We start from the raw sequence: 21,341 nt of genomic DNA on the forward strand, positions 1-21,341 counted from the left end.
TATGACAATGTTTTCACCTTGTGATTCTGTGTTTGTGTGTTACCATGGCAAAATGTGTTCCTGGTGACACTCATGCCGCTTTTCCATCAAATTAGTTCTGGCTCTTGAATCAGCTCCGTTCATGATTATTGGAACCGTAATGCTATCCAGTGTACCATCCCCCATTTCCACCATTGTAATCAAGAATGTGTCACCAATGGAGGGTGTTGCACAGTACACAATGGAAGTAAACAGTGGGAGCACGATGGCAGTTTGCATTGATAACTTATGAGCTATTAGTTAAAGATATTTCCTTATATCCAAAAACCAAGCATCCAACCTCTAGAATATGGCATGCCCACTGATTTTCTAGTACTCACACACTTCAGGGAACCAAGTTTCCGGTTCCAAACCAATTCATTTTTGGTAAAAAAAAATGCTCTGAACAGTTCAAAATTAGGTATGTGACGTTGAACGCAACCAATTCCATGATGGTGGAAAAGGGGTCTTGTTGTAGCGGGAAGTACCACAGAAGCTGTTTTAAGTATTTTGCCAGGTGTGTATATGTCCGCCTGTCTTTCTGGGGACAGAATTTGTCGTCACAATTGCGTTGCAATTTTGCAAGATGCAGTCATAAAACTTTACAGGTACATAGTTGAAATCACTACTACCCCTCCTCCACTAAATTAGCTCTGGTTCTTGAACTAGTTCCATTTAACACTCTTGGACCCTCGGTGCTATCGAACAAACCAGCTTGTGTTTCCACCAATTTTCTGTGGAACTTTTGTAATTAAGGATGTGTCATCAATTTGAGGGCGTTACACAATGCACAACAGAAGTAAACATTTATTCATCATCTGTAAATGCTTATCCTATTCAGGGCTGCAGGTGACTACAGCCTATTCCAGCTGACAGTGGGCAACAGGTGGGGTGCACCAAAACAACCATGGACCAACTATTAATGATAAAAAGATGCAGAGGAGCTTTTCCTGTAAGACTCCATCCTCTTTTTCCAACCTCTAGAATATGCCCACTAATGTTATCACCATTCACACTTTAGGTCAAGGGAGACCTGCTATTTGTTTTGGTTCCAGCTGAGAACCCAAATTTTTGGGTCCTGAACCAATTTAGTTTTCATCGACATGCTCTGAATGGTTCAAAATTAGGTGCAGGAATCAGAATGGAAGAGGTTCCATGTTGGTGGAAAAAGGGTAATAGAAAGCTGAAAGTAGAGGGGAAGGAGTGGGAAAGGGGCCATTGCACCCAACCCCCTCCCCTGGATCCTGGCCCATATTTGTTTTAGGACTTGGATTGGTGTATCGCTGCTGGAATGATCCCATCACCAGACAGTCTCTAGTTGCCTACATCATTCAACTCTGTTTATTTTGAAGTTATTCAGCTTATGAAAGCAATAATGCTTCTTTCTTTAAAAAAAAATACAAAGCAGAATCTAACAAGAAATTAAAAAATAAAATCAAACAAAATAAGTGACAAAACAATTCAAATATTTCCCCATAAAATGTTTCCCTTGCTTAGTATTGATATAAAAGTTAATATAAATAAAAAGGATTATTTTAGGTTAAGTTATTAAAATACAAATTACTGGGCAGAATCTAACAAGAAATTTAAAAAAATCAAACAAAATAAGTAATAAAACAATTGAAATATAATTTTCTCTATATAATGTTTTAATTGTTTAGTATTGATATAAAAAAAATAAAAAGGTGTTATTTAAGGTCAAGTAATTTAAATACAAGATACTTAACAGAATCTAACAAGAAATTAAAATCAAATAAACAAAATAAGTAATAAAACAATTAAAATATTTTTCTTATATAATGTTTTACTTGTTAAGTATTAATATGAAAATTAATAAAGTTAAAAAGGGTTATTTTAGGTCAAGTTATTAAAATACAAATTACTGGGCAGAATCTAACAAGAAATTTAAAAAAAATCAAACAAAATAAGTAATAAAACAATTGAAATATAATTTTCTCTATATAATGTTTTAATTGTTTAGTATTGATATAAAAAAATAAAAAGGTGTTATTTAAGGTCAAGTAATTTAAATACAAGATACTTAACAGAATCTAACAAGAAATAAAAATCAAATAAACAAAATAAGTAATAAAACAATTAAAATATTTTTCTTAGATAATGTTTTACTTGTTTAGTATTGACATAAAAATGAATGAAAATAAAAAGGGTTATTTTAGGTCAAGTTATTAGAATACAACATACTGAGCAGAATCTAACAAGAATTCTTAAAAAAAAAAATCAAGCAAAATAAATAATAAATCAATTAAAATATTTTCTATATACTGTTTTACTTATTTAGTATTAATATAAAAAATAAGAAAAATGAAAAGGGTTATTTTGGGTCAAGTTATTTTCCTAAAAATAAAATCCAATCTCAACACTGGTCTCCATCCGATGCTTTTATTTTGAAGGTAAAGGGGACTCACTTCCGCCCTGACTCTGTTGATCTCGTGTGTACCTTGACGCCTCTGTGTGAATCGAGGTCTGCAGAAAGATAACGGCTCGTGCCAGCCCAGAAACAAAAAACCGCTGATCTCCGTCTTTGATGTGCATATGTCGTTTAAAGCCTGTGTTCGCGTTTGTGTAGCTGCCAGCGTTGATCCGAGGCCCGACTCGTACCGCCTCTCGTCCATATTCGCTAATGGGAGCTCAGTAGCTAGCTAACTTGACGATGATGATGATGATGATGATGATGATGCATCAGTGGAATAATCCCGGTGTCTCTGACTGAGATGGAGCCAGCGACGCTCAAGTGGAGTTGCTTGCTAGCTAGCTAGCGAGCTAACGGTGCCCGCCGGGGTTCAGTGTGCGCGAGCAGCCCCTGGATAACGTTAGCTAAATGGGTGCTGCTGCAGTTTCATCGCACACGGTTTGCTGTAACGTTACCAGACATTACCGCCCCTGTCCCCTGATTTGAGAGAGGCTCACCATGTCAACTAGCAAACGATGCTAACTTAACCGTTAAGGTTAGCCACACGTGACACAGTTTATCTCGCTCCAACAATTAGCTACATCTCTGGCCGTCCTTGGATGCTTCAGTGACATTAACTGGGTGAGTAACCACACTTTTACCATAACACAGGGTCGGGCTATTTTCTGGAAGGGGCACACACGGGTATTGCGCTTTGCACCAGCCACTAGACACCCGAGTTAACGTTTGGTGTTTAACGTTAAATATATAAATTAGCAGCTAACGTCACCTCGGTTGTGTGTGTCAGTGTGTTTTGCAATGTTATAGCCAGCGGGTTGTCATTACATATTTTTTAACATCTGTTCCCGTTATGCTAACTCAGCCTGCTGCTAGCTAGCATGTCATAAAGTCCTCGACCACGTCCCGTGCGACTGGTCCTTTTATGGTCCTGTCTTTGCATGTATTAGTGTAAAGACAGGGCAGCTAGCTAGCAGGGATTCACCAAAAACAAACAGCCACACTGAGGAGTACACCCTCTTTATTAATAATTAGAGGACAGTGTCCGCGACGTGTGTGTTACATTTATATTCCGTGAAATAGCCTCACCCTCAACCGGTTAGCGGCAGACTCTCTCCTCTGGGTGTCCAGTGTGTGTGTGTGTGTGTGTGTGTGTGTGCTGTAACACTGGGTTATTTGCGGATTTGCGTCCTGCTCAGAGCACATCAGTTTGTTTACAGTAAGGATAACGCTGTGTGCACACATGACTCCTCTTTTGTCAAACAAGCCGAGCCGAGATGCTAACTGCTGCTGCTGGTGCCGCCGCCGCTGCTGCTGCTGCTGCTGTCTCTCTGTTACAGACGGTGTGTATCAGGATGGCACAGCTCTTGGACGGGGCCGGCAAACTGTGCTGGATTCTGCTCAAGTCTGTGCTCCGCTTCGTCTTCATGTTCTTCAACAACTGTGTAGCCATCCCATCCTACTGCTTATACCTGGTGCTGCTGCAGCCCGTGAGAATATGGGACAGCTCCACTTTCTGGCACATCGAGGGAGTCATGTTCAAATGGTTGCTGGCCATGGTGTCTTCGTGGGGCTGGATCGCAGGTTATACAGGTGAGTTTCATGATTCATACACATGGACATTGTTCCACCGGCTGCCTTGCATGCAAAGATATTTTTGCATGCTGGACTCAGTGAGGACAGCATACTGATGGGTGAGCATGCACGGGGTTGCCCTCCAGTTTGCGCTTCATGTTTTTACTTTGGATTCAGAGAGATAATCTGTTGCACTGAAAAATATACTTGGCAATGTCTGAAAAGCCTAGAGGTTTGTTTTATAGCATTTCTTGGTGCTCTTAAAGACTCTTTTAACCATCTGGGGGAAGAAAATGTTCTGCCACACAATGAAAACGTTGCTGTTTGCAAATTAAAACAAAAATGGTAGCCATAAAATGTTTATTTATTTATTTTATTCAACCAGAAAAACCCTTGAGTGTCCTGGCTAAGACAGGCAGCAACAAAAGTTACAGACAGACGTCATGGAACAAAAATACAAAATAAAGATGTAAAGCTCTAAAACAGCCTGAACCAAAATTTGCACATTTCCACTGTTGCACAGACACACAAACGATAGTTGTAATTTCTTTTTCATCGTGCCACAAACAGAATATTTTCTTACCCAGATGGTTAAAAGAGTCTTTAAAGATTTTGGGAGCGTATCTGTATAACAGCAGGAAGTTTAGTCGAACAATCTTCTTGGCGACTAAAGCATCACCAGATATATTTTTTCCCAGAGACACAGTAAATACAAGAGAGGCACAAACCAGGGCTGGTTGCTCCTCTCACACAAATGTGTAGCTACAATCCCACTGCCCTCTACTACCAAGTGTCCTCTCCTGAATTTGAAACAAGTCAGACACAGGTGTAGGAGAGATGACTGAATGAAAATTAGGTGGTTGAACATCTTTGTTTTGGATCTCAAGTGCCCCTCGTTGCTCTACTCTCAACAGAGCACTTCCATATAATCAGGACGACTTGCTTCTGTGATAGCGAGGCAGTGAAAATGTCCTCATATTGACATGCGTAGCTTAGTCTGTCTTATTTGTATAGTCACATATGTTCACATTTGTACTGTTGGTGCATTTAGCATTTAATGGCATGGGGTGTTACTTGCAGAGCTGAAGTGATTAGTCCATTAATTGATTACTTCACAAAGGAATTACTGTTTTGGTATTCGAGCCTATTAAATGTGAGGATTTGCTGCTTTTCTTTGTCATAAATGACAGTGAGTTAATTACCTTTGGGTTTTGGGCAGACTGAAAGAGACATTTAAATATGTCAGCTTGGGATCTCAAATCGTGACGGCATTTTACATATTTCATAGATTAACAGAGCAAATTGTCGGCAGATTGATTGATAATGAAAATAATTTTTGTGGCCCCAGTTTCCTTAGGCAGAGAAATGTTTTTTGGTACAACAAACACACAAATGGTAGACGAACAGCATGATATCATGAGTGTTTGCTGGTTCCTCTCAGTCGGCTGCCTGGTTGAATATCTGGAAGTGATGCAGGGCAGTCAGTCAGTCAGTCAGTCGGTGGTGTTTGGTTGCACAGAGCTGCGAGCAAAATGCTTACAAATTGCTAAGTGGGAGCAACAAGGCGTGCTGATTAATAATGCAAAGCGTGCAGCCTATAGAACACCTGGCCTCGCGTTGAGCAATGTGCGTTACAGACCATGATTGACAATGTGAGATAACATACAACCGTATCATTCGAACGGTGACTCAAGTTTGGTTTGGACTATCAGATATGACGTACGCTGTAGCTTGCAATCTGGTCCTTCACATATCAACGTCACATTCTTGTACATAGAGCTGTGTGCATTCAGGCTTTGGTCCATTCCATATGTCGTCCTTATTCAGTCCAGTCACGAGAAGGAAATGTTGGCATTGTAGGTCTCTGCAAACCACAGATACAGTTCATTTGTATGTTTCATACGTATCATATTAGTATTTCGAGAGTGATGCAGTTCTGATTACATGTATATGAGCTGAGTTGCTCTTCAGGAGGTGGAGAGGATGATGGATGGCACGACACCGAGGCGAGACAGCTGCCAGGAAGCAGACTGAATATAACCACACTTTGAATTGAAATTGAAACGTATAGAAACAAAGCGTTTTAACGTGTTTGCAACATGTGACACAGTTAGTAGAAATTTACACTGCCAACATTTATCTGGTGTCTGGGTCATCTTATTCTTAGGCAAACAAGATCTGAGCTAATGTGACCTGTGAGTGTTCTGGGTTGTAGCGCTCCCTAGCACCCTGCCACCGATTTCCTGCCACATAAAAACACCACGTGGACACAAGCCTGTAGTTATCGTTCTTGGTGTGGACGATCCTACGAACGCTCATTGTATCATATATGATGAGCTCAGCTATCACACAGTGTAGCTGCACAATGACAAACCAGCCACTTTAATAAGAATGTCCTCCTTTTATTTGTCGACTTCAGCATGAGCGTGCCAAGTGTTAAATATTTTGTTTTGTTGTTTGGCACATGTGGGTCAGCTCAGAGGAATGACTTGTGTTAGACTGCCGTCAGATATTGGCCACATTACAAAAAACTGTGTAAACAGTCTGACAAAAAAAAAAGATCAGTCCGGAACAATAAACACTGGAGATAGAGGCGTAGCATTAGATAAACTGTTTTAGCGGAAGGGTCAGCGTGCAGGGGCAGCAGTCCTGGAGCATGTGAGTTTTGGCGTTGTGACCCACATTCAAGGACACTTTGACAAGGATGGTTCAATCAGCCCTGGTACCTTTCCCGCACAGAGCAGTCCTGTGTAACCACCAGTTCTCTGCACTGTGAATGACCTCTGAAGCCGGACAACACATGTTATTTAGATGCTCCAGGTTTCGTCCAAGGTCACAGTTTCACCGTCATGTGCTGCCCCATTCTTTCAAAGCAACAGCTGCACATTCAGTTTTTATGTTGGCGTCCGTACCACTGCTTTTCTATGCTCGTATGTCGTATTTGCGATATGCGTGAAGACAGGTATTTAATTCTGGTTGCGTAGCTTCAGATTTTCTGTTGCTGTGTTGTTCAGCCTGCACTTGCACTCCAGAAATGCTGAATGTGTGTCAGGGAAACAGGGATACTCACTCACAGCTTGACACACTGCAGTCTGGAAGCTGAGCTGTGGTTCACATCAGAGATGGAGGATGTTGCATCACCTCCACAGGAGATGCACAACAGCAGTGTTGGAGACATATACTGTATATTCTTTATTATGAGGACACTTTGGACAAAAGGACACTTGATAATCTGTATGGAAACTTTCCAGACTGACCCCTCTGACTGAGAAGTTAAATCTCAGACTTCTCATAGAGGCTTAGTTTGGATCATTAAGTGAAGGGTGGAGGTGAGAGTATCTATGCTCGCTGTTATTCTCAAGTGTGCATCATTAAATGTTTCCTGAACTCTCCAAACCCCCCTCCAGTGAAATTCAAGTTTTCAACCTTGTTAACATGCCCATATGGTGTTTTTACATGCTGCAAGACATCATGAGCGAAATAAGCAGTCGACGCCATGGCTGAGCATTTCCGCCCTGGAACTGCAGTGTGCCAGTTAGGTCTGGGCAATATATTGATATTGTGATATGAGACATGGGATTGTCTGAAAGCCTGTTTACACTGCGTTTACACCTGGTAGTAACATGGGTTCAGATTTCATAACTACCTACATCACTTGTGCTACAAGGTCAAAGGCCCCTTGCTTAGGGCAAAATGATGGATGGTCATACAGCATTTCGTCCACCTTGTTGAAAATGGGCAAGTTGTCCTGCATTGATGATGTAGTCCTTGTCGGGGGTGCATCTGGAGTGCACATTAGAGTTTACATTACTACAGATATGCAATCAAATGCATCCCTGACCACTGGTTTCAGCGATTGGATCACAGTGGGTCCAAGGGTGCTTTCAGACCTGGAGTTCACTCGCTTTGGTCTGAATCCAGGGCAGGTTTTTTTTCACAAAGTTGCATAATTGCCTAGAGTTGGCTCGTGTTCTCACGGCAGCATTTACAAGCGGACCAGATCAAATGCCTGCGCGAGAAAGCTGCTCTTGATCGGTCAGAATTTTCATGTGGGAAAAATCCAGGAAGTAAACAAAACATTGAAGAAGAGTACACTTGCAANGACTGCAGTTGGTTCAGATCCAGGTCGGAACACGTTCTCACCACAAACAAACCGCACCAGAGTTCGACTGTACCCAGGCCGAGACCATCTTTTTTTAAAGGCTGCATTTCAGTAAAGTGATGTAATCTTTTGAACTTACCAGACTGTTCTAGCTGTTCTATTATTTGCCTTTACCTACATAGTCATTATATCCACATTACTGATGACCAATTATCAAAGAACCAATCATCAATCTGTCAATATTGTTGCACTATGGATATCGAGGTCCAGCCCAAGTACCAATGACAGTCTCAAGAACATGGAGTCAGACTTCAGGGTTTGTTACATGACAGACATAAGGAACCAGTCCCATCAACCTGCGGGGTGGGGCTTTCAATGATGCTACAGCTAAACATGGAGAAGCCAGGTGTAGCTATGTTTCGTATTGTGCAAGTTAAGTTTTACTTTCACTTCAGCATGTCACAGCTGGTGATCAGGAACATTAACACAGTATTAGCTGTTTTGTAGTCAAGCCGAAGGTTTGTGTTATTTACTACTGTTTACAAGCAGAGGTTTGTGTGTTTGTCGAGCAGAGTAAAAGTGAGCAGGTGCGCTTGAGCTGCAGGCGAGCGGCTGAGGGGCGGGACTAGTTTGCATAATGAGAGATTTGTTAATACTAAATGAGGCAAAGGTGTAGAGCTACATCTAAGGTAAGCATGAAGAGATGTTTTCATGGAAAATATGTAATTTTGAAGAACAGAGATGAGTTTTTTTAAGGGTTTGATCAATGCCCTGAGAGGAACTTGAAACTCAAATAAGAGCAGTGCTCTGCATGCCTGCAGCAGGACTGATGGATATTTTGCCTAATTAAATACACAGGGGTTTGTGCAAGAGGTTTTTTTTTAGGCTGCACCAAAGAGACAAGATCAGACTGTTCTTTAGGTGTTAATTTTCCTGGTATGATATCAAAGACAGGCGGCAGTATTCGATCAGAGGAAAGATTTCACTTGTGAGAAGCAATTAAACATATTCCTATAGCTTCAGACGGATATCCCCCTGTTGTTCTGCAAGAAATTTAATTATGACAACTGCAGGAGTTCAGCTCTAGCCATTAATATGTGCTGAAGTCAGTCGTCCATAACTGAAACAAAGGAGCTTCATCCCAGAGAAGAATACTTTATTCAAGAATAGGCCAGGCTAATATTGCTATCATTAGCTGCTATGTTCAGCAGAGCGTCGTAAATTCCGTCCCAGTGTGTGTGTTTTTTTTAATTTATAATTATTTTTATTAGGTACCAGCCACAGTTTCATACACCTCCATTACTGGATATTTACAGAATTACTTTTTATAATTTGAACCACCTTGAAGCAAAAACAAAAACAGCAGGAGAAAAAAACTTATTATCACAATCCAAATAAAAGAAAACAAAAAATAAATAGAGAAACAGACCACCAGATGAAACGGTCACATTCAAATTACTAGGATATGCTGTAGTCAGCTCCCATGTTACTAATCAAGTGTAACCAATACCAGTCCAGAGGGTCCACCGTGTCCAAGACAGGTTGCCATATTTAAATAAATCCCTCAATATTGCCATGAAGGGTGTGAGTCCATTTTTCCAGAGGGATAATTCTCCATACCTCCTTATACCAGTCGTCAGTGCAGCCCAATCTGATCTCAAGTGGGCCGAACCCGTGTAACCACTGCATAGTAACCTGTAATTAAAGCCCTTTTAAACAGGAATTGTGCACATTTGCAGTAAAGCCCAATCAGTCTTTTTTCAGCATTGGCAGTATAAAAACAAAATCAGGGAGTGTGGCAAAATCCCGCCTACTTACTTTTGTTTATACAGAATGTGCCTTTTTCGGGGCAATGGGAGGCGTGAGCAAGTAACAAAACGTATAGCTCAGCGTGTGACGTAAACAGTGACGTGGGAGGGAAGCCACCGCTAGTCAGTCCTTCGGCGATTCCCTCGTAAGTCGGCCCGTCCTTCACTGTCCCCGTCATCTGACAGTTAATGGCCTCTTCGTTTGCGAGTGCAAGGAGGGCGTGCAATTCCTTGTCTCCTCAGTTGCTCATCTTTATAGTGTCTGTCAGGTTTGCGTTTCCCTCTTGCTACTAGCTGCTCGCTAATTCCTGCTATCAGCTGTTTCCTGTTTATCCACCGCCAGTGGGTCGCACGTGCGGCGTCATCAAAAGCTCCTCCCACAAATCATTAACAGCCCCTCCCGTTGCGGGAGGCTGCCTCGGTCTGTTTAAACTAAAAGGGTTCTGCCAATATGTTTACCCTACAAGGCGGAAAATTGGGCGCCTCGGATCAACTCACCAATCCGGCTCTTTCCGGCTCTTTGTGTCTAAACGCTTGCAGCTTGCCGGCAAAACGGCCCAACATTTGCAGAAAATCTGGCAGTGTGAAAGGGTCTTAACAAAGCCTTCAAATTTTACCCTCTCGTTTAGTATAAAGACACAACATTACAAGTAGCTTACATTCTGAAATCAATTGATGAACAATCCATTTACAAAACAAGTGATGAACAGCCTTAGATGAAGGCTGATGGATGAAAGACATATTGTTGAAAATGCGCTTAATTTTCTGTTTTTCAGCAAACTTAATTTCAGAGTGTGGCTTTGATGCTGATGCTGTTTCGTTAGCACTAAGGTAGCTAGCTTTCACAGCTGCAGTGCTTAGCAATTTTTACACTGAGCAAAGTCATTGAGTGGGCCAGATTATACCCTTTAGCGGGCCGTTTCTGGCCCATGGGCTGTATGTTTGACACCCCTGTATAAAGGCAACCATTTCTTCCTTCACTTCTCAAAGCAATTTCTGTATCTCTACACATTCCCAGAACATATGTGCATGCGTGCCACCTCCTGAATTGCATTTAATACAGTTAGAAGAGCTCAGACCAATCCTGCCCGTCAATTGTGGTGTACAATGAAGCCTTTATAGAATGTGTTTGTAATTTATATTTCAAGCTAATGGCATTGTGGTGCTAGCTAACATCCGTTACTTGCATGTGATCATTGAGCCAGCATTTCAAGACCCATGACTATGGATGTACGCCATAGATACTGTTTTTGTTTTCTACTGGTGCTCCCAGTTTCAGTCGCCGGCACATTTTGACGACAGCACAGATGCACTGTGATGTTTGTGCAGCATATTCTGGTAATTACACTTGGTTAGTCCACTCTGTAGGATTTATCTTAATTATTTGAAAACTCAATATCAGAGAACTGTCAGCTTCATGCGTCAAAAGATGAATCATCTTGGGAAAAAAAATCAGACAGTTACACAACTTACCTCAGAAAGCCACCCAGGAACGCTGAGGATCTTCCAGGAGACAGCAGTATTTAGTGCCTTTACTAATACACGGTCACTTGTGTTGCCATTTGACCTGACCCCGTTCTCCCGGTTGTTGACAAAAGCATGTGCGAGGCCTGATCAGCGTGTCTCACACACATACACACACACACACACACACACACACACACACACACGCACACACGCACAATAGAGGGCTCAAACAGGTGCACTAAAGCCAGAAGGATTAAGTCTTCATTGCATGTTCCATGAGTGGGTGGTCTGTTAGACATGTGAAGAGATCAGACATGGTGAGATTGCAGACGCTGCACACTTGTTTCCTAGTTGTGAGTTATGTTTCCTGGCCTCTGGTTATGTTTTAAATGTGATGTTAATGTAAAGCACATAGTTCACCTGGTAGGCTAATTCATGACACTGAACACATGAACAGAACATGCAAACTTCTGATTCCTGTCTGTCCTGTCTTCACGCTGTCTTTGAATCCTTAGTTTTCTTCTGTCTCTGTGCTGACTCAGTTATCTCAACCAGGGGGCTGCAATTATCAGTTGATAGATAGATCAGTTGGATCAATTTAATACTCATTTGGTGCTGTTTTGATGATTCGTTAATCATGTTCACAGCAAAACTGTGCAAATTGTACTTTTTTTCCAGGGTTTATATTATAGTAAATCAAATAATTTGGGATTTTGGACATTTTTTAAAATTATTTATTTATTTACTTGTAAATTGTAAAGGACACATGAATAAAACATTGCTTCATATGTAAAATACAGTAGATGCAATGCACACAGGTTTCTAGCCATGGCTAATTGTCAACCCCTGCCCCTGGTTAGGTTATTCTGATGGACACTTTTCTGATGTTTAATCCCTCTCACATTTATAAATAGTTCATCCATGCAATTATATCTTCCAATTCAGCAGAAATATTTAATTGAAAAAAACAAAACATCTAAATGCTAATATATTCCTTGGCTTATCTTAAATGATGTTTTGCTTTTTTTATTTTATTTTTGTTGTGTAAACTCTCTGCTTTAGTGTTTGTCACTACCCTGTTTGTTTGCTATTTAATGGATTTTTATTATGAAGCAAATTCCAGAACTTGCTGACTAATCAGTCTACAGTGAAAACAATTTTTTGTTGCAGCCCTACTGTCAACAGTTGAGGACAATTCTTCTTTGTTTAATGACTACCTTGATCTGTTGCCTTTTAAAGGGACAGTTCATCCCAAAATACTGTCTTTCTGCCCACTGTATCACTGCGCAGAAGGATGCACACATCTACTGCTAGCTCACCTAGCACCACTGAGCTAGCTAACGAAACAGCTCAGTCAAGGAGAACTCCATTCATGTTTACATCCCCCGTTGTCATGAGCATGAACCTCTCGTCCATGAGTAGATGCACCCTTCCTTCTGTGTGGTGATGTGTTGGCAGGTGTAGTTTGGTAAAAGAAAATAGCTCCTACATGAAACTGCTAACAACAAGGTCTGTGGATTATCTTGAGTAACCAGGTCATGATTTCTGGAAAGAGACATTGCTGTTGAGTTTTGTCAGATGTATTTTGTCGCCGCTTTGAGCACCACAAGCCGAGTGCCATCTAGTTCCATTATATTAGAGAGAAGGCAGACATCTCTGCGGTCAATAGCTCCAACACTCAGCAACTCACACCAAAACAATCTAGACTGATAAATAGCACTACAGGTAAGAGGACAAAATATGTGTTTTTTATTTGGGCATGAACTGTTCCTTTAATACTGTCTTTGTACTTTTAGTTTCTCCATTTTATCACTAGTAATAAAGGACGAGTCACAAGTGATACTCAGCCTGTCCTTAACCTGTCTGTAAATCATTACATTATTTAGATCTGATTTAAATCAGTCGACAGAGAATTAATCAGCAACAGTTCTGAGTATAATTCACTGGTTCTAGCTTATAAAATGAAGATATTTGCTGACTTACTGAATGTCTTGTGATATTAAACAGATTATCTTTGGGTTTGGGAGTGCTGGTCAGGCAAAACAAGTAATTAGGGGACTTCTGGTGAGCACAGACGATGTAGAATGTGGTTTGCGGGAGCTTGGAATGTGTTAATATAAACATGCTTTAACTCCCCATATCTGTTTTCTGTTCTTCTTTTGATTACATACCACTCTTTGAGGGCCATAAGCCTGATAAATGGCAGGTTTTAGAGGGAAAAAACAAGTCTGCAAAGTCTTGCCATGGTAGGCCGCATCAGTCGGATGCTAACGAAGCTATGCTACACTGCATTAAGGATATAATGGATGACTTAAGGGCTGAAATTATCGGCAAGTTTGAGTCTATAGAACAAGTAATTTGAATATGTCAACTTTGACTGTGGGAAGCTATGATGAGTCTTTTCTGACTCTGTTTCTTCTCCATTTTCTTACATGTCATAGACCAGCAGTGAATTGATTAATCAAGAAAATAATCGACAGATGAATTGAAAATGAATAAAAACGTATCTTCATGTCATTTTTGTGAATAAATACCACATTACTCAAGACAAAGACACTTCTGTGTAGATATACAGACACCTGTTTGAATGTTCAGATGCCACAGTGTCCCTTTTTTCTTTGAAAATAAACAACCAGCTGGAGCCTCAACTAACGAATACTTTCATTACCAATTCATCTGCCAATTATTTTCTTGATTAACTGATTAGTTCTTCAGTCTTTAAAACGTCAGAAACAGTGAAAAACGCCTGAGGTGATGTTTTCATCCAGCTTGTTTTAGTCAACAATCAGGTTTCTCACAAACAGAGAAAAGCTTGTCACACTTCAGTGTAGGTGCATAACTTGGATTTCAGTGTTCCTGTAAATGTTTGGGTACGAGGCTGATCAGATTTCAGACGTGCCGAGCAGGTAGTGGAGGCTGGAGTAAATGCAATGTGTATCACCTCACTTTGAAGCTATAACAGAAACGGCTCCTGGTTTGTCGAAGCCTCTGTGCAGCCATCATGCACCCACACAAGTGTTATCAGTTACTTGGCTGATTAGACTTATTCTCTGGACTGTGTGGGTGTGTACAGATCACACACTTGATTGACATCTCCCTAACCGTCTTGAATTATCTTAGCTGCACCTGTTAGACCGAGACAATTTACAGCTTTATGATTCTTTTCATTATGTCGACCTTAGCCGAGCTCCAACGTGCGTCAGACCTCCGTTGAATTATGTTTCGTGTTTGAACATTTCTGGTGTTTTGAATGTTTCTCTGTGCGCTGGTAGGGTTTTTATGATCGATGCACATAGCTGCTCTGAAAGCACTGTGCTCTTTTGAAAGCTTTTATTTAAGGAAGGGATACTTCTGGCGTCTTTGGTAAAAGTTTAATGTGTTTAGTGCATGAAAACACACCGAAGGTCGAGATGCACGTGCAGTCGTGTAGTGAAGGAGGCGACCCAGCACGGAATAATGGCGCTGCAGCTCCAGGGTCAGTTCAGAGGGTGAAAACATGAATGGGAATTAGCATCACTTTTGTTCTGAAGCACTGAAACATGTTTGCATAAGTGGAGGCTGATGTTTCACTCCTCAGTGTACAGGGAGACTGTGGGGTATTGATGTGGATGAACAACACATTATGTGGTATATCCATATTTTAATGTTAATGTGTTGTGATGTAATTGATACAGCAAACTTTTAGAAGCAATGGACAGGGTTAAATTAGCTTTTAGCTTTTAATGAGGGCAAGAAATCACAGGCAATTCACGAGAAGCATTTACTCCATTAAACCAACATGAAGACTGCCGGGCACCTAAAGTAACCTGTTACTGTGCTGTCGAACCATGGCTGTGATAATGGTCTCACATGTCTGGTAAAGATATGGTTTTAGACATTTCGATTTTTAGATGACATCCATGCTGTGTGATGTATTTTCAAAAGCAGTTGTTGACACCAGTGCCTCTATCCTATCCTACTTTCAATCGTGATTATAGTCTGACCTTGAGGTGGATGATGTATATCGATTATACTCAATGTATTGGGGCTTGTTTCATGTAGGAAGTATAAAATTACTATATCGTGAACATTGACTATACTTTGTCAAGGCTTTTTTTTTTTTTTTTTTTTTTTAAAGCCACTGGCATGAGTCTCGCCTCGGTGTTTCGGTTTCACTCTTTGCTATGGCTCTCTCCTTCTGAGACTCGCAGACATGATGCATCACACGCACTCCCGCGCACCCAGACCACTTTCCTGTGTTATACTGAGTGACAGCGTGAGCTTCAGACCACGACTCTGTAGTTGCATTTTGCAACCATGGAGCACTGGTGCAACTTGTAGATATTCTACATGTATGAACTGGAGAGCTGTTAGTTTGTTTGAAACTCTCAATAAATGAATCCTTGTTTAACAGCACCAAGGTAACAGTTTAGCTATTGACCATAGGGTTAAAGTTTACGACAAAAACATCAACGCAAGGTGAGCCAGATTCTTCAAAATAAAAGCATGGGTGGCTCTGCTTTGATTTATTTAATTGTAACAATACTTTATTTAACTTTATCATGTGACGGTAGCTACTTTATTTAACTTTATTGTAACTGAAGTTCATTTAATAGTTTTGTATTTTAGTTGTCTACAGAGGTTTAGAGGAGATAAAAGGAGAGGAGATAAAATATCAAGATATATATTGCGTAATTCGATATTGTTTTTAAGCCATATCACCCAGCCCTAGTCAGACCAATGCTGGAGGCTGATATTGATATGAAAGAGTTTAAAAAAATCTAACAATGATACTAGAGATGTGCCCGATTTGTCGACTGGTAGATTAAATGTTGCTACCCTCGCTAGTCGGCACCAGAAATACTAGTTGGTTAGACTTATTAAAATCATAATAATTTCATGCAATTGTGTTCACCCAATGGAAATACCATTGTAGTAATCAAGCACATTTTCTTGAAATGTATTTTCCTGAAGAATATTTTTATTCATAAATATTTTTTAACTTTTAGTTTGTGAGTTGTCATGTTTTGGAGAATAATGTGAGCATTTTCTTACTTTTAGACTAGAATAAGTTTAAACTTTCCTTTAATTCGTGGCAATGGTTTATTTTGTGTTGTGTTTAAACCTTCTGACTACTAGATCCTTCAGTGTTGTAATCTTGAATCTTGAATCAATCTTTAGTCATTTGACTCTTACACTCCAACGTGAATATATGGCTAGCGTAAACACAAAGAACACAAACTAATTAAACAGGCCGAGCCATGAGGGACGCACCAATAGCATGGACAGTTTTACTAAAAAACAAAACAAAACAAAAAAAACAGTATATCACGTTGCTTGCAGTTTATATCAAATTGTGACCTCTGTATCGTGATACATATCTCATCGCCAGATTCTTGCCAATTCACAGTCCCAGTGGATTGAAATGAAAAATGTTTACATTTACGGTGCCTAGAGGATCAATTCTGCCAACTTTGCTGATTCCTCTAGTGCCTCCATGACACTGACATTTAACATTATCATGAAAGTCTCAATCAAAGTCTGCACTGAGCAGGGCATATTACTGTTGAACAATAAACTCAACAGTCTGTGGCTTATCTGTTCTGCAGTAACCCTACCCCTAGCCCATGTATACAGCTATAATAAAGTATCTGCAGTAGCTAGTACAGGCCCACCTGTAATCATGATTACTGCTGCTTTTTGTAGACCCATAGCTCCCTTGTCACTGAAGACAAGGGTTATTGTAAAAGCAGGAGCTTCTAATTTTCACTCTGTGGATCGTCTCTCTGTTGACACAGAGGTTTAACCATCAATGACCATCAACAACCCAGCTCTTACATTTTGTGGGACTCTTTCCTCTCTGGCCACACTCAGGTGTAGTCGGCTGCCTTTGTGAAGGAGGAGGTGTGATGCCTCGCCACATCCCCTCTCCTCCTCTAGAGAGGGAGAACAATTGTAGCGATGGGCGGCAAGGTCAGCGGTACACCGTTTAGCTGACCACCGATATCGGATTAGACGGTGTGCCTGCAGCATGGATGTCATCCCGCTGCGCTAACTGTGTCATCTCTCAAAGACAATTTCCCTAATGTATTCTATCTGACAGATGACCCATCTCTCTGATATCATTTACGCTCGTCTCGCAACAATGGGGACTGCAGCCAGCATGAAGGCATGCTCCTTATGAAATGACATTGCCTTCGGGGTACATAGACCCCGCACACCCCTGTCAGGTGTCACAGATGTGTCATTTTTCTAGAGGTATGCTCTGGATTTACTGCTCTCGTGACAGTTGAGTTTATTCTCGGGAGAACAGGAGGTGAAACAAAGGGCTAAATTGAACATGCCAACAACTCGTCCTCCTCCATCACATTTTTTAAAATTACTTTCTCTAACCTGGAGGAGATCTCCTTGTGAGGAGATTCAAAAGGCTACACCGCAGACAGTGTCAGAGTGCATTAGAAAAGGTAGAATGAACAATGAATAACATATTGTAGTCAATCCATGCCCCAAACAACATTTTGAAAACCTCAAATTCAACCTATTCAAGTGCAGCCATGGGGTATGTTCTCTAATATCTGCTAATGAACTGTTGAATGACTAAGCTGTGCATTAGCATTACATGACTACATCTCATTCTGAACATGCTGAATAGCTAGCAGCAGGCACAGTGGGTTGGATTTCAAGGTGGAATGAAATCAGCCCGCAACCTTTTGTCATCAGAAACTGTCCTGTCAAGGAAATGAGTTGGCCTTTTACTATGACTCACGCAGAAACGGTTAATCCGACAGGTTGCTTGAAATGCTTTAAGACAGCAGATCATACAGCTCATTCAGTGAAGCCTGCACTTACATATAATTGCACAATTTTTAACATGAAAGGCCCACTGTATTTGGATATCAGCCCACATGGTATATAGTTGACACGATGAGCAAATTTTAGCTGTTTTATTTCCAGAAACCTGTTATCTGCTCAAGTAAATTGATCCTGAAATTGTAGGCCTTGTATAACTTGGTAATTAAGAATGTTCTCAGTCCCTGTTGATGATTTTGTTAGAGAGTGGAGCGATCAATAAAAGGCTTCCTTGAAGATGCACTTCAGATGTCACATCTCTTAGCAACAGCCTCTGATATCTGGTGTTGTGTGGTATGGAAAAGTAGAGTCAAATAGGCTCAGTCAGTCATTTCCAGGAGAGGATGTGTGAGGAAAAAAACTCACCACACATTAGTATTGTTACTGCAGAAATACAGTGCAGCAACACAATAGTATTTTAAGGCCATAACGCCCACAGCAAGGTCTTCACAATCATGCTATACAGGCAGGCTATTAACTATACTGCTCTTTGAGCATCCCAGTTGTGTTATGTGTTGCACTGATGGATCCTCTGTCATTGTATTTTGTAGCATGATTGCTTCAATCCATTTTCAAGCTGAACCCATTAAGGCTGCACAATATATTGCTTTATTTTGAATCGTCAGTGAGATAGGAACTTGCGGGACAAACAGTTAGAAAACTGCACTTTAAACAGGCCCTATGTGTTCAGTCCAGTTTTCAGTTTGTTCAACAATAGAATGTTGGGAATAATTTCCTTTCATTTTTTAAGCAGTTTAATTTTGGTGGCACAGGGCAAAAAAATCACTAATAAAATTTGAGCATATTGTACTTTAAGTGGACTGAGAAAACTAGACTTCTTCACCTCCTCTTGGCTCTGTTTTCAGGCTTTAGAAAATCTAGTCTGAGATGAGAGACTTTGGCCAATTTCAGAGAGGGGACGTTCCTATTAGCTGTTGTACAAATACAGGTGCTGGTGCAGGTCCCTTTAAATGGTGAAAGCCTGATCCAATGGTGGAAAGTCCTCAAGAAGAAGTTGGTATTTCAGCATTGGCAACAACAGCCTACACTGAAAAGCAAGCCAAACAAGGAAAACGCCTCATCAAAAAGAGAGTCTGACAATGCACGAAATAAAATGTGTCAGTATCGGCAAAGTATTTCAGAGATGGACAGAACAGACAGCCCTGACTTCCTGATGGATCAGCAAACTTTCTGTTGCTGCCATCACACAGGTTACACCTTGCGCTGCTGGCTACCAGCCCACTGTGACACCCGTTGCTGGTGGGGGGTTGGAGTTTGCACTGACCAAATCTGAGAAGCTGCAGCTGTCGACTAGAGGTCTGTCTTCTGAACTGCTTCCGCTCTCCTTCCAGCAAAGCACTGCACAGCAACGGCGAACAAGGCGGAGAGACAGTGGGGTAGTTAGCCTGCTAATTCTTGTCTCATTTGTGGTCTGATAAACAGATGGAGACGGAGTTGGGCAAGGAGGGGCTGGTTGAATGTGCTGCAGGCCACTGCACAGTGGCATAAGATTAAATAAATCAATGTATGGGAGACACTGGGTTACTGTATGAAGTGCGTGCATATGCCTGTTGTCGTCTGGTGGGAGGGGCATACAACAGAGAGGAGAATTCACTCATTATCATTATCGCAGTATTAAGCACGTTATCGCATATTTTCCTTACATCATGCAGCCCTAGAACCCATCACATTCAGCCTTGTTCATGACTGTGACCGTACAGTATGCTGGACTACTACCCACTGTCGTTTTCACTACTGACACAGACAGTACCAAGGCTGATGCTCCTAGAGAAAAAAAAAAAGATTCGATTTTTTTCCCACAGCTGTCTTTGTGTACTCATAGTTTGTGTAATGACTTCCTTCAATTGCAAGACTGGCTTTCGTCTAACCCCAGCGAGTGTGAATGACCTTGGTACTTTTATCCTTTTTGTATACAAAGACAGAGCAGCAGAAAGAGCAAGAAAGTGAGTTTTTACAGTAGAGAAAAAATGAGAGCTCACTGTGTTGCATTCTGGTCTTTTTACGCTGCTGTTAAGTTGAGAAATAGTGATACCAGCTTGTGCTACGTTTATTTTTTCTTTGTATGAGTTGCTCTTTGATTCTGAGGGGCTGACACCAACACCTGACATTTATCATCTCCAATCACAATGTGACAGCATGTTGTGTACAGCAGGAAAGTCATCCATTAAAATAAGAAAACTACAACTCCCAGTAACGAAACAGGCCCAGACTGCAAGTAGTACTGCTTTTTCAAAATCAGATGAACTTTTCCCAGAAAAAATCTTTGGCTCTACACAGATATTGTCTGGTGCTGAGTCCTATAAAGGGACAGTTCACCCCAAAATCAAAATTACATATTCCTCTTACCGGTGACACTATTTATCAATCTAGATTGCTTTGGTGTGAGTTGCCTGCTTCCTTTGGTGATGCATTTAGCAGGTGTAGATCGGTAGAAAGAAAATAGTTCCTACATGAAACAGCTCACAACAAGGTCTGCGGAATATCTTGAGTAACCTGGTCATGATTTCTGGAAAGAGACATTGCTGTTGAGATTTTCAAATAAACTTCAGGGCTTTGAGCACCACAAGCCGAGTGCAGAGTGGTTATAGTAGATTATTGTAGAGAAGGCAGACATCTCTATGGTCTATTTCTATTGAACTACACCCGCCAAACGTATCACCGCACATGAGGAAGCATGCATCTACCCATGGACTAGACGCTCATGCTCATGACAGTGTGAGATGTAAACATTAATGGTGTCCTCCTCGGATGAGCTGTAATGTTAGCTAGCTCATTGGTGCTAGGTGAGCTAGCAGTAGGTGTATGCTTTCTTCCACATGGTGATACGGTTGACGGATGTTTTATTTGGGGTGAGCTGTCCCTTAAACATTTCCTCACCACCAGTCAGTCCTGTATGTTATAGCTGTCTGTTATTGCATTGGTGTCATGTTCTTGCCTAATTCTATGTGAAACTTGATGTATAGAAAACAGTTCTGATTCATCTCTATCTGCCAGCCATCCTAACTCCCCCATAGAGAGGAAACGCTCACTCACTCTGAGGCCTGACTGATGCAACATTTGCATTACACAGAGCCAGAGCCAGTCAGACCAACAC

The 21,341-nt window shown here is 41.0% G+C and overlaps 1 protein-coding gene across 3 annotated transcripts in view; it reads left to right on the forward strand.

The window, feature by feature from the left end:
• The first annotated feature begins 2,458 nt into the window (after nt 1-2,458).
• The window catches only part of lpgat1 (lysophosphatidylglycerol acyltransferase 1), an 80,280-nt gene continuing 61,397 nt past the window's right edge, over nt 2,459-21,341 (forward strand). The window contains exons 1-2 of one of the 3 annotated variants that reach the window (XM_050058101.1): nt 2,459-3,070; nt 3,787-4,039. In XM_050058101.1, coding sequence (XP_049914058.1) covers nt 3,802-4,039 — 238 coding nt within the window. In that variant the 5' untranslated portion in view covers nt 2,459-3,070; nt 3,787-3,801. Of the gene's footprint in view, nt 3,071-3,640; nt 3,666-3,786; nt 4,040-21,341 lie in introns of those variants that run through there. The other 2 variants (XM_050058099.1, XM_050058100.1) reach the window with 2 other exon arrangements.

The sequence above is a fragment of the Epinephelus moara genome, chromosome 12 (assembly GCF_006386435.1).
Source record: "Epinephelus moara isolate mb chromosome 12, YSFRI_EMoa_1.0, whole genome shotgun sequence".
Lineage (NCBI taxonomy): Eukaryota > Metazoa > Chordata > Actinopteri > Perciformes > Serranidae > Epinephelus > Epinephelus moara.